Genomic DNA, 13,177 nt, shown 5'->3' on the forward strand with positions numbered 1-13,177 from the left:
AAAAAAAACCCAGTTGTTTTACGGTTAGTTATAAAATATCATTAACTAGCTTATCATGATTGACAAAACGTCGATTATCTCTATCATGATTCGTACTGTTATTAGCCTTCCCTGTTTTCATTTCCGGTGTAAACAATAGTGAAGAAGGAAAACTCAACTGGCAACTGCAAACTTAAATTTAATCATGTGACAGTGGTAACAAAATTTACTCAAGCTTATTTATATTCAATTGCAGAAAAATGATATCTTCTGTACATAAACAAATTGTTTATATCTTTATTTTGCTTTATTTGTATCATTTGCAACAGGCAGTTTTGGAAAACCTGCTAGTCATGTGATATTTTGGCTTCATAGTTATAAGATCAGCCCAATTCTAGTTGATTAATCTTCTTGAATAATACATATCAGATTTTATTATTTTGTGTTCACTTAGCATTGAGCAGTTATGCATATACTTATCAGAGAAATGTGCTGTGCTTAAATGTCAGTTTATAAAAGGGTTATACTGTACATACCAAATCTGGCACAATCTCATGATTAACCAATATTCTTGATTTAGCTATATAGCTTTAATTGGTAAAACTATTCAAAATTACTAGATTGATCAAGCTATTTTGTCATACTCTCCTCTTTAATCTGTAATTTTCTCTAAAGTTTGGTATACTAAGTCTAACTTTATTGCTGTAATATAGGTTTTGAACTTTGAACTGTACTTTAAACAATGAATGTAAAAATCACCCATTCAAGCATGTCTTTACCAGAAACTTTGCTATTTAAGTTCTACGAGTTTTTGAGGACATCTAAGGTAATTGAATTGTTACCACACAGTTACACCTTGAATGCACTTAGCTTAAAAGTGTTTAAAACCTGCAATGATGAATAAGAATTTACATTTGATTTGGGATGCTTTTTGAGTAGTTCATAGTACAAAGATGAGTAGTCAGAAACTTGTCAGTGAGACAAAACTCTTGATCCATTGACAGTATAATTTAAAAAGTGTTAGAATTGGTTTTAAAAAGTTGGCGCATTTGTCATGATATTATTTGTGTCAAGATTATCAAGGTATAATTGAAACTGACTTCAAATGTTTAAATGACATATTTTCCAGATGTTTAGGATACAGTTCTTTCAATTGTGTTCATTCTGGAAAGCTTATAGCAATAATGTTAGTGTAATGATTATAATCCCATCTTGAAACATGTTATTGATTGCTTATACATTAGTTATCATTAAGAATCATTAATCTTTAAGTTAAACCCCAAATCATTTCCAAGTTATCAGTGGAGTCGTCTATTGGTCAAAATATCTGATATAATCATTTACAAGTATTTTCTGTAAAATTAAAATTCTATGTACAACAGTATTTTATACAAAGTCATTATTTACGGAAGTAGAACACTATAACAGTAAGCGTGTGTCTGAGTAAGTTTGATTCAAGACACATTTCAAAAACAATTCCGTTCAACAAGGGATAATCTGCTTAGCAGTGCTCTTGTAATTAATTTGTTATGATTTCCTCAAAGAAAGAAATATCTTAGTTGCCAATTTGAAAAAAAACCTGGAACTTATTATTGAAGCAAATTTTACAGACACTTTAGTATTTAAGTAAAAACTGAGCTTTAGCAAACTTAGATGTACTGCAGTTATGCAGATGCTGCTTGTGATACTGTACATATTTTCCAGATTAGTTATTTGGTCAAGTATTTTAGGATGACTTTGTGTCTATTGAGTATTTCTAACAATTATTTCCTTTATTTGACTAGATGTTCATTGATAATGTAGAGATGCATACTATCTTCAGACCAGGAAATAATACATGACTGTGTAAATGAATAAAAAGAGCACACCAGCAAACACAAAGACCATATAACATTGTGTTCATATATTAGTACAAATACATGTACTCATTTTGTTTATTTAATATAATACTCTAGACTATTGTTATTGGTTAGAAAGAAAGTATATGAGTGACAGTGAGACAGTTTGTACTTTCAGGTATAAATAATAAAAGTTGACTTCGCACAATAAATACTAGAAAAAGGTTGGGTTGTCACTGAATTGTGCAGTCAGAATGCATGAACTTTAAAATCTTTAATTGATAACAAATGAATACATGTATGTTAAGATAGCTTTGGGTGTATTTTCAGGCTTGAAATGTGTTTTCAGTGAGCTATCTACCATATTTACTTTGGAGAATCTCAATCAAATACAGCTGACAATGGATTCTGAGGAACAAGAATCCTTGTTGCCCCGGCCAAGAACCAGGTCCCAACAGCCCCCCATTGACAGGTAAAGTGTGTCTAAAATGTCACCATTTTGTTCTCCTTTTAACTTATGTCATGATGTGTCATTTTGTGTAAATATGTTTGAGAGTTTACTCATGCCAAATGACAAGTCATTAGCTTGAATCAGTCTGCTCTGCTAATTATCCCCAATTAGTCTATATAATTGTTCTGAGTTGTTCTTAAGCTTTTTGAGTAATTATCATGCGAATGTACCTCACTTTTATTAATTATCTTTTAGATAATAAATACAGTTAGAAATTTATTCAATGCAGTCAGACACTTTTGGCCAATACCTCATGTTGCTTATGTCTTCATACTGACTATCTAGTTGACTGTCCACCAGTCTGTCAGTAGACTAAGCAACAATGAACTAAATTCATTCTGACTCATTTGGCATTTTTAGAAATAATTATTTTTATTCTGTTCTATTTGACTTTATTCTATTTGATTATTGTTGATATTTCATATTTTAATTAAAAATCACTTGATCAATAAATTGTGAAACCTGCCTTCGAGTTATAGCTCTATGCATATTCGACTTAGAGGTCAATTTAAGCCTAATAACTATAGGCTGACCCCCTGTCTCTTGGGTTGGGCCTATACGAGTTAATTCCCCTTATCCTATAGTGCCCTTTCCCCCTCGGTGACACTTATACTAAAGGGACAAATTGTTTCTATATGAGGTTTGGAAAGCTATTGCCCATTCTTTTACTTCAGCAGATGACTGAATTGGCCCTGTTGAAGTTAATGAGTCAAACAGTCAAATGCTAGATATAAATTGCTACAAATATTGTTACATGTACGTGTAATATAAGTCGGTCATCGAACTTTATCAATAAATGTAGAGTGGCTACAGACACATAGATAGCCGTTTTTGGATCTTATATTAAAAGATACTTTAATATAAGACTTTATTTCATTCTCAACATTTAGTGAAACATACTTGGTGTCAATATTAATTTGGAATGCAAAATGATTAATAAGCCTGGAAAGATGATAATTAACATATTCATTGCAATATAAATTATTAGCTCACCTGAGCTTCTTCTCCAAATCCACTGGACCAATTTCAACCAAACTTGGCACAAATCATTATAGGATAAAGGGGATTCAAGTTTGTCCAAATGAAGAGCCACTTCTGCTTAAAAGGGGAAATGACTTGAATTTATTTAAAGTTTTTTGGTATTTTTCAAAAATCTTCTCAAAAGCCATTTGGCCAAAAAAACTAAAACTTATGCGGACACATCTTCAAGAAGTGTAGATTCAAATTACCTTTCCCAGGGGTGGGGTGTCGCCCCAATGGGGGTCAAATTTTTATACAGGAATCTATATAGAAAAATATTTTATAAGTCTTCTTTTCTTAAACAATTTGGCCAGAAATGCTGCATCTTTAGTTGAAGCATCCTCAGGTAAAGTAGGTTCAAGCAAGTTTAAATCATGATCCCATGGGTAGCGTGGAAGCACAATGTGGATCAAATTTTATATAATAGGAATATATTGAAAAAAATCATTAAGAATTTTTGTATGGGAATATATATGGAAAAATTGTTAAAAATCTTCTTCTAAAATAAATTGGCCATAAAAGCTGGATCCTGTGTGGAGGGGGGGGGGGGGGGTAAAAAAATATTTCATGGGAATATAGAATATACATGTAAAGAGGAAAGTCTTTAAAACCCTCTTCTCATAAACCAATTGGATAGAGAGCTGTAATTTGTGTGGAAGGATCCTCAAGGTGTAGATTTAAGTTTATTCAAATGTAGATAGAAAGTTTTATCATTAAAATGAGAGATGTCCTACAGACCCGGTTTAACCTGGTCATGGTAAGATTATTCTTTCTAGTTCAAATTATAATCCCAAGAGTAATATGTGGCCGTAATTGGGGTGAAATTTTACATAGGAATAGTATGAAAGTATGAAAAATCTTCAAAATCATATTCTCAAAAACTGAAACAACAAAAGAAGCTCAATGTTAACTTAAGAACATGTTGAGAAAAACTTAAAAATCTTTCAAAATCAAGATTTATACTAAGTTGTCTACATATTTTGTATTTGTTCCTCTAAAAATGGTCTTAAGCTTTTGTTAGCTATTGTTCCTCAGGTAAGCAATGTGGCCCGAGGGTTTCTGTTTTCCTTCCTAGACATTTATTCATATTCATTCTTTTCTTATAGGTGCAACGCTGTGTTTATCGTGTTCTACTTTATTGGCATTGGGTCCTTACTTCCCTGGAATTTCTTTATCACAGCTAACAAGGTAGACAAATCTGCAATATTTTTATTGGGCTTATTTCTGGTACTTCTGTTGTACATTATTTTGAACATTCTACCAAAAACTGGAGAGAATATATGAGAACTCTTGAATATTCATTCATAATTCAGAGTGCACATAATTTTTTTAGTTTTTACATTATCTTTATTATTGTTAAAAGAATTTGTTTTTAATGATTTGATGGATTTTTTTAAAAGTTCTTTTTATATTGCAGTTACTGGATTTTCATAAAAGCACTACATTATCTTTTGTTTGCTAAACTTTAAGGTATCATTTTAATGCCAAAAAAAATCTTGATCACAAAGATTTGTTGAAATAATACAGGTATATTCTGAATGAACTGTCTAGAAATTTCATTTACAAAATCAAAACTGTAAAATTTTTGGAATTAAGACGCAAAAAACCCCAGTTACCCATTCTAGTAATATACCAATGGGTTCATTGAATGAATAGCAAAAAGGAATGTTAATCACCTAGCTTGCATTCTGGAATTGAAAGTTGGGCTTAATTAACATCGGAAAATATTTTGCTCTCAGTATTTCCAGTTTAAACTCAGGAACACCTCCCTTCCCTGGGATGATGGATACTTTAAAACAGATCTTCAGCTTAACTTTGAAAGCTCCATTACTATTGCTTCAACTGTGCCAAATGTTGTGTTCAACTTTATCACTGCTTTTATGGCATCCAGGTGAGATTTACTCGAAAGAACTTTTACCTGGTACACTGATCGAGTGTGGAATCTAGCTGAATCAGGTTTATTAAGAAAATTAATTATTAAACTATTTGTGCAGCATAAAGATAAGGCATATTAAAGATGCATTGATACTCTGTACAATTATGATTTTTTGTGTGGTGACTTTAAATCTAAGTATGTTCAAGGTATTGGGGCATTAAAATGAAAATCAATTATTCCTGTGAATGTTACATATATAATTACAGTACAAATATTGCATGGGTGTGGAATTAGTTATACATTTAATTTCATGTATTATTCTGAATTTCAGGATTCCTCTGAAAGGGAGGATGATATTTTCCAATGTTGTGGTCATAGTTGTTTTCATCATAACGTTATTATTAGTGAAGATTGATAGTGATAATTGTGAGTACCGTACTGTTTTATTAGTATCTACTATAAATTACTATTGAAATAAAATAAGAAAGAGGGCATGTGTTCTTTGAGATGTATCGTCATAGGTCAAAAGTGCCCAGAAAGTTTTGCAGTTCTAATTCCCACCAAATCAGATGGTATTTCCTAGTTTTCACAGTTTATTATTTACAATTACTTTCTTGTTTTGCAGGGCAAGCAATATTTTATTCCATTACATTGTTGTCAGTTGTCATTCTTAGTGGTAAGTACATGTATGTATAGGCATCTTTTTATTCCTATAACAATGACTCCAAACCTGATATAGATGTAACTTTTCAAGATATATTTTTCACAGCTTTGAAATCAAAGTACATGTACATGTATATATTGATCTGTCCATCTCAACCATGTTTTAGGAAAGACATAATATTAAAAATGTAGGATGGGACACTTCAAGAGAGGGAGGGTGTAAATGAGAATTTGAAAATGAAATTAATATGGCCAAAAGAGAGAAGGATAATAAGATGGTAGTTTTGTCCATCTGTCTGTCATTCTCTGTTAATTTGTATTGCGAAACTTGTGTAACAGTACATCACTATTTTGTAGTTCATTAATGATGATGTTTTTCTTACAGCTGCTAGCTCTGTCTATATGGCATCCATGTTTGGCTTGGCAGGCATGTTTCCTATTCAGTACATGCAAGCAATTATGAGTGGACAGGTCTGTATAATTGATAGTCACTTTAATTGTATGATTGTTAACTGTTATTGAATTATTGATACATAAATACCATCAGATCAATAGAGGTACTCTCAGATACTTTGTATCAATGTGAAAAGAGAGAGAGAGAGAGGAAGAGAGAGAGAGAGGAGAGGAGAGCCAATGGACAGACAGACAGACAAACTGAGAGAGTAAGACTACATATTGCTTTACCGGTACTTACATATAATATATGTATATTAATACTCTAATCAAAACTTTGTTTTAATCTATTTCTGGAAAATGACTTACCAGCTCAAGATAGGTTTAGTCCATTGATACACAAAGTGACATATGAGAGAGAGAGAGAGAGAGAGAGAGAGAGAGAGAGAGAGAGAGAGAGAGAGAGAGAGAGAGAGAGAATGTGACAGATTGAAATGGGAAATCCAATTCTTTATCAATGCCAGCTAGTCTTTGTTAGCTTATTAAAGGAAGGTCTGTTCCAAACCAATAGTAGGTACAGTTGCCTCATTTTGGAACTATACCATGTCTGTATACCATGTCCATTGAAATCTAAGACCATCAAACTTGGTCAGCTGATGCCTCTTTTGAGAAAAGTGTGTTATGGCCCTAAAGTAGGTCACCATGGCCTCATTTTGGAATTTTATGGATGGACATACTTGAAATCTATATACTGGTATCATAACTTGCACACTACAAGGCCTTGGTCATTCAGATTTGGTCTGTTGATAGATCTTTGGTGAAAGATGAGTTATCATCCAAAAGTAGAGCATTATAACCTACTTGTAGCGCTCTTTGGCCATCAATTTTCAAAATCATTTCAGGGTCGAATCTTCCAATTAAGTTTGTGACTTTGTTTATGCAAAGATTAATAGAACTATGTAGCCTATGGTGTACTTTTAGTTCCAAAGAAGGTTGTCATATTCCAAATCTATGAACTTTATGTATTACGGTAATCATATTTCATGAGAACCAGAAAATTTTATTTCATGAATAAATCAAAACTACGGTATGATGTTTTTGAAGCAGTACATGTATTTCATTATTTTTTTATGATTTTCGTTGAAAAGCAAACAACTTAAAATCATATTTTTGTTTCCTAGGCAATAGGAGGGGTGTTTGCAGCCCTGGCCAATATCTTGTCCATAGCCCTCAGTGGATCTAACGAGAGGGACAGTGCTTTCGTGTTTTTCACCATAGCGACTGTGACAAGCCTAGCAGCTTTAATAGGATACCTCTCCCTGTATACCAATGTAAGTGAAATGCAGCTGTTTACATGTACATGGATTAATAATAACAAAATTGTAAATGTAGGTACATGTTTATATATTTCTACGTTAGAGAATTTGAGATTTAAAACGTGTATGGGTACGCCTACATGTGTTATAACTACACGTACACGATTTTGTAATATTAATATCAGTTGAGATTTCAGAACTTGTAGGACATAAACATACACAATGTATACATAAATTGATGCAGTTTCCTGACTTGTATTTATTTAATTTATTCCAAATAAATGGTATATTTCTTCTTAGTTTGCATGCAAATGAAGTTTAAAATTTCATACAATGTATCATAAGAACATATTAACTCATCAGTTAGATTAAATTTGTTGTAAAAGCTACAAGTTTGTACTTAAGTGTAGACGACACTCTACAAGTTTAGAGGACATGTAGGAACTCTGTCGTCACAAAAACTGATGATGTAATAATTGTGAAGAATTTAGGCGATTCCCCTAGTACACTTACACATACATGTATACATGTTTGAAATCTCAACCTCTCTATTATAATGGGATATTTAAAATCAAATTCCCAGAATGGGTCAATTTCAAAATTTAGTGAATTTTATAGTTACCCCGTATGTACATATTTGTGCCTTGATATAAGTTACCTAAATATATGTAAAAACCTAATGTACATTTAATATCATCATTTTATTTCAGGACTTTTCAAAGTTTTACATTAATTATCAAGGTAAGAACTACAGTTTTCCATTGTGAGCTTTGGATTTTTTCTCTAAAATTTCAATAAAAATTGAACTGATAAAACCAAATTCAGATTGAAACACAAATCTATCTTCTGATTACATACAATATAATCCTTTATAGAATAATAAAGACTTAAAAAATTTAAATAAATGTTCTATGTTGCAATTTTTTGGTTTGCTTTATTTATAGATGTACTAGAAATTATTGAGCCTGAAGAAAATGATAACGATGAAGTCAGTACACCAAGTGAAAACAGTGTACAGTATACCCCACCTCCAAGTACAGGCTCACCTTACTTAGCTGTCTGTAAAAAGGTAGGATTTTCAAAGTTTAAGCACTTAGGTTGTTGACAGTTGTGACATGACATTCCATGATTACTAACTTATTATAAATTAATGTACAACAAGATAATTTACATGCATTTGTAATATAAAAGCCTACTCTGAGCATTCTGTTTAAGTTAGAGCTGCTTCCCAGGTAAACAATGTGGCCCAAGGGCATCTTGTTCTATATTTATAGCTCACCAGAACTTGACTCAAAGTTTGCCCAGTATTTGTTATCTATATGCATTAGAATTGTTGTTGTTCTCACTTGGCATTTTCTTGAAGGATACCTTTCAATGGTTGTTTTTGTATCTGACAAAAATGAAATAAAGAAATATGTCATCAAAGCCCTAAAAATGTCTATACTTTATCTGCACTTGCTTTAAATTCCTGAATTTTTCTTATCATTGTTTCCGCTGGTGACTTATTATTTTGATTTTACAGATTTGGTTAGACAGTTTAGGAGCTGGCTCTGTCTTCTTTGTCTCCCTGACTTGTTTCCCAGCATTGGCCTCTGCCATTGTGTCAACTCTGGATGTCTCCAGCGTGTGGAAAGGTCTGTATTTTGGGATGGGAAGTGAGATGTTTCTTTCAGTTCATGCCTATTAGTATTAGCAAAGTTCGTCTGATCAGTGTGCACATATATTTTAGAACTATTAAAAACAAAACTTTAGAATTGGATTTATTGAAAGCAGAATTTTGAAGTATAGTTACATGACACATGCAATCAAAAAATTTATTTATTTGTGATCTTAATGACGGTGCATCTGATGATGCTGTAAGTTGCTTTAATTTTGCTTTAATTTTTGGATAAATGAAGATACTAAAGTTTTAGGAGGTGGTTTTATTTCCTGGTATCTATAGACTCCTTCTGAATGTTTATCTTAGAGAAATGATGTATCTAAGGATACACAATACAGATACATGTAACATCCATGCTTCCGATCAAATCATATCAGTTTTATTTTTTATTTTAATTTTTGCATTCTCTTCCAGATCAGTATTTTTCTGCTGTTGTGTGTTTCCTTCTGTTTAATATGGGGGACTGGTGTGGCAGGGCAACAGCTGGTGCTATCAAATGGGTAAGGAGAAAATCCAATTATCTAAGCCCCCCAAAAACCTTTTCTTTTGATTAGTTTCATGCTCAGCTGCATATTATTAAAAATAAGCATTACCGGTACCCATGTTTATCTTTGAATAAATAGAAAAAATATTTCTCTCATACAGTTGTGCGTTGTAGACCACATTTGAAATATCAAGTAGTTATTTTGTAGATTCTTTACAGTGTTGAATTATATTATAGTTAACTCCTTTTGAAACAAAATGATTATCTTTTATAAGTACAGTAAACCTAGTATTTCTCGCATTATTTATGTCAAAATTTTAAACACTGCAATGATTTTAATAACCATGTATTTCTAGTGCCTGAATTTGTACTTGTTGTAATGAAAGCTTTTCTTATCCACTTTCAGCCCACTGAGCGACATAGAAATAAAATTCTTATAGTGTGTGCCATTCGAGTGGTTTTTATACCTCTGATATTTTTTTGTAATATACAACCAAGAGTATATACAGAAACATTTTTCGATAATGACTTTTGCCCGCTAGTTTTCATTTTAACTCTGGGATTAACCAACGGATATTTCTCCACACTCTGCATGATGTATGGCCCAAAGTAAGTACATTAAATTTTCCAGGATCTCCACAAGAGATTTAACCATGGAGAACGCTTTTACACAGCTTCCTTTATGGTTAAACTTCAGGATGTGGAGAGGCCTTTGTATTCTTTACAAATATATTCAAGTCTTTATTAATTTTTATTGTTTCCTTGTAGAAGTATTTGACATTATTTCTTTTTAGCTCACCTGAACTGAAAGCTCAAGTGAACTTTTCTGATCACATTTTGTCTGTCGTCCGTCTGTCCGTATACTTTTCACATGTTCAACATCTTCTCAAGAACTACTGGGCCAATTTCAACCAAACTTGGCACAAATCATTCTTAGGCAAAGGGGATTCAAAGTTGTGAAAATTAAGGGTCACACCCCTTTTCAAGGGGAGATAATTAGAAATGAATGAAAAACTTTGAGAAATTTTCAAAAATCTTGTTCTCAAGAACCATAATGCCAGGAAAGCTGAAACTTGTGTGGAAGCATCCTCACAGGTAGTGTAGATTCAAAGTTGTGAAAATCATGACCCCCAGAGGTAGGGTGGGGCCACAATGGGGGGTCAAAGTTTTACATAGGAATGTGTAGTGTAAATCTTTAAAAATCTTCTTCTCACAAACTAATCAGCCAGGAAAGCTGAAACTTGTGTGGAAGCATCCTCAGGTAGTGTAAATTCAAAGTTGTGAAAATTGTGACCCCTGGGGGTAGGGTGGGGCCACAATGGGGGGGTCAAAGTTTTACATAGGAATATATATAGTAAATCTTTAAAAATCTTCCTCTCAGAAACTAATCAGCCACGAAAGCTGAAACTTGTGTGGAAGCATCCTCAGGTAGTGTAGATTCAAAGTTGTGAAAATCAAGACCCTGGGGGGTAGGGTGGGGCCACAATGGGGTGTCAGAGTTTTACATAGGAAAATATAGAGTAAATCTTTAAATATCTTCTCAGAAACAAATCAGCCAGTAAAGCTGAAACTTGTGTAGAAGCATCCTCAGTAGTGTAGATTCAAAGTTGTGAAAATCATGATCCCTGGGGGTAAGGTGGGGCCATTAAAGTTTTACATAGGAATATATAGAGTAAATCTCTAAAGTTCTTCTTCTCAGAAACTAATCAGCCAGATGATTCTTTATAATGGTTAAGACTTTGGCTCTAGGACAATTCTTCGGCCTCACAAGAAGGTTCAGAGTTTGATGTAGCTTTATATCCCATATATAAACAATTGTTAAGGATCTTTTTAAGAACTGCAATACTCAACATGTGATATGCCTATAAAATCATCCTGTTAGAAAAGGGACTGATGATTATAAACATAAGAATATCCAGGGGGAAAATTGATTTTTTATTTACAGGATCTACATGTACATGTATTATTGTACATTGTCCAGATAGTTTGTATTATGACTCCATCAAGCTGATTTTATCATACCTATTGTTCCTCAGGTGAGCGATGTGGCCCATTGGCCTCTGTTTGTTTTTTTTACATCTGTTTTACCTCCCCCACAAAAAAAACTACATGGTACATGTAAATAAATATATGCTTTTTTTGGGGCAAAATGAACCCCCGATATGATAGAGGAATTATTGAATTTTGTATACATGTTTTAGAATCCCCTTTCTTTTTCAGGAGAGTAGAAAGCAGATATGCGGAGTACGCTGGGACATTTATGTCTGTTTCCCTGACTGTGGGTTTAGCCGGTGGTTCCCTTCTAGGATTCCTCCTCCTGAAACTAGTTTGAAACTCCACTATGTTGAATCTTTTATTTTATAATTAATAATATTATTTTTAAGCAAGATCTGATTGTTTGCATAGCAGGGGCAGGTCCAGGTCATTTTTTGAAAAGATGTGGGGGGGGGGAGTTTTAAGCATAAAAACTGTCCAATCTTGGAAAAAGGAAGGCAGTCTTCAGTGGGGTCAACTTGATTTGCTTCTGCATGCTTTTTTATTGTACATTAATTTTTTTTCAATATCCTTTTTAATTTTTAAATGACAGGATATACAGGAAAAAAGGATATTGGTATACATGATGCATTTAAAATAACTGGCAAATTAACTTTCATTTTTTAGTGTAAGTTGATACATGGAATCCATGACATTATTAATTCTACTGGCTGTGAATAGATCTTAAAAATAAATGTATACATGAAGGGTAAAAATGTCACTATGATTATTTGTTTAAATTTATTTGGAATGTTTTTTTTGTACAGTATGATATTTTTCATTTTATATTAATTATGAAGATGATTATTGACTGAAATAAAAGTACAAATATTGTTTATCTTGAGCATTTATCTATCTATATTTGTTGATGATATGGGCAAACCAGAGAAATTTTAACAAGAGGCCTAGTAGATCTTACACAACAAGTTGAAAAATATGCCGATTTTTGCTACAAATGACAATCCCCTTTTGTCATTTTAGAATTTTCTTTATTAGGGGCCCTGCTTTGCTGCAGTGACCTTGAACCATATTTCTAGGGCTAAATTTAAGGTCATAGCAAAATTATGTATAAAATCCTTGTACGGGGCTTATCCTCTCTTCCGCTAGTCGAATCTGGCTCATACTTCACTTACAGAGTGCCTATGGTCAAAGAGTGACCTTGAATGAAGTTTACAGGTCAAGGTCATATCAGACCATGCAAAAATCCTTTTTTTCAAAGCATATATACTTTCCACTAACCCCTTAGTTTGCTCATACTTCACATAAACTGAGCTTTTGAATAAAGGGTGTGTTGTTTCAAGGTCAGATGTGAAGGTTATACTGTTATACCAGAATTATAAAATAAAATCCTTGTCTGGAGCATATCTTCTCTCCCTTAACTCCAATCTGGCTCATACTGCACC

At 32.8% G+C, this 13,177-nt stretch overlaps 1 protein-coding gene across 2 annotated transcripts; it reads left to right on the forward strand.

The window, feature by feature from the left end:
- The first annotated feature begins 93 nt into the window (after positions 1-93).
- LOC128176673 (equilibrative nucleoside transporter 1-like) lies at positions 94-12,549 on the forward strand. Of its 2 annotated transcripts, none has more exons than XM_052843165.1 (14): positions 94-195; positions 2,148-2,289; positions 4,455-4,536; positions 5,088-5,239; positions 5,556-5,650; positions 5,850-5,900; positions 6,273-6,358; positions 7,462-7,611; positions 8,307-8,337; positions 8,541-8,665; positions 9,119-9,230; positions 9,671-9,756; positions 10,147-10,349; positions 11,961-12,549. In XM_052843165.1, the coding sequence occupies exons 2-14, from the start codon at positions 2,219-2,221 to the stop codon at positions 12,070-12,072; spliced, it is 1,356 nt and encodes a 451-aa protein (XP_052699125.1). In that variant the 5' UTR covers positions 94-195; positions 2,148-2,218; the 3' UTR covers positions 12,073-12,549. The 2 variants fall into 2 exon arrangements, with proteins under 2 accessions (XP_052699125.1, XP_052699126.1); XM_052843166.1 differs by having other exon boundaries at positions 127-195; positions 2,167-2,289.
- Positions 12,550-13,177: the final 628 nt, after the last annotated feature.

The sequence above is a fragment of the Crassostrea angulata genome, chromosome 3, assembly GCF_025612915.1.
Source record: "Crassostrea angulata isolate pt1a10 chromosome 3, ASM2561291v2, whole genome shotgun sequence".
Classification (NCBI taxonomy): Eukaryota; Metazoa; Mollusca; class Bivalvia; order Ostreida; family Ostreidae; genus Magallana; species Magallana angulata.

What these genes read in the sequence shown, in the direction of transcription:
- LOC128176673 (XM_052843165.1), top strand. Translation starts at nt 2,219, where the DNA reads ATGGATTCTGAGGAACAAGAATCCTTGTTGCCCCGGCCAAGAACCAGG. An exon ending in ACTGCTTTTATGGCATCCAG is followed by an intron (nt 5,240 to 5,555) that starts GTGAGATTTACT and finishes TCTGAATTTCAG; the next exon opens with GATTCCTCTGAAAGGGAGGA. An exon ending in GAAGATTGATAGTGATAATT is followed by an intron (nt 5,651 to 5,849) that starts GTGAGTACCGTA and finishes CTTGTTTTGCAG; the next exon opens with GGCAAGCAATATTTTATTCC.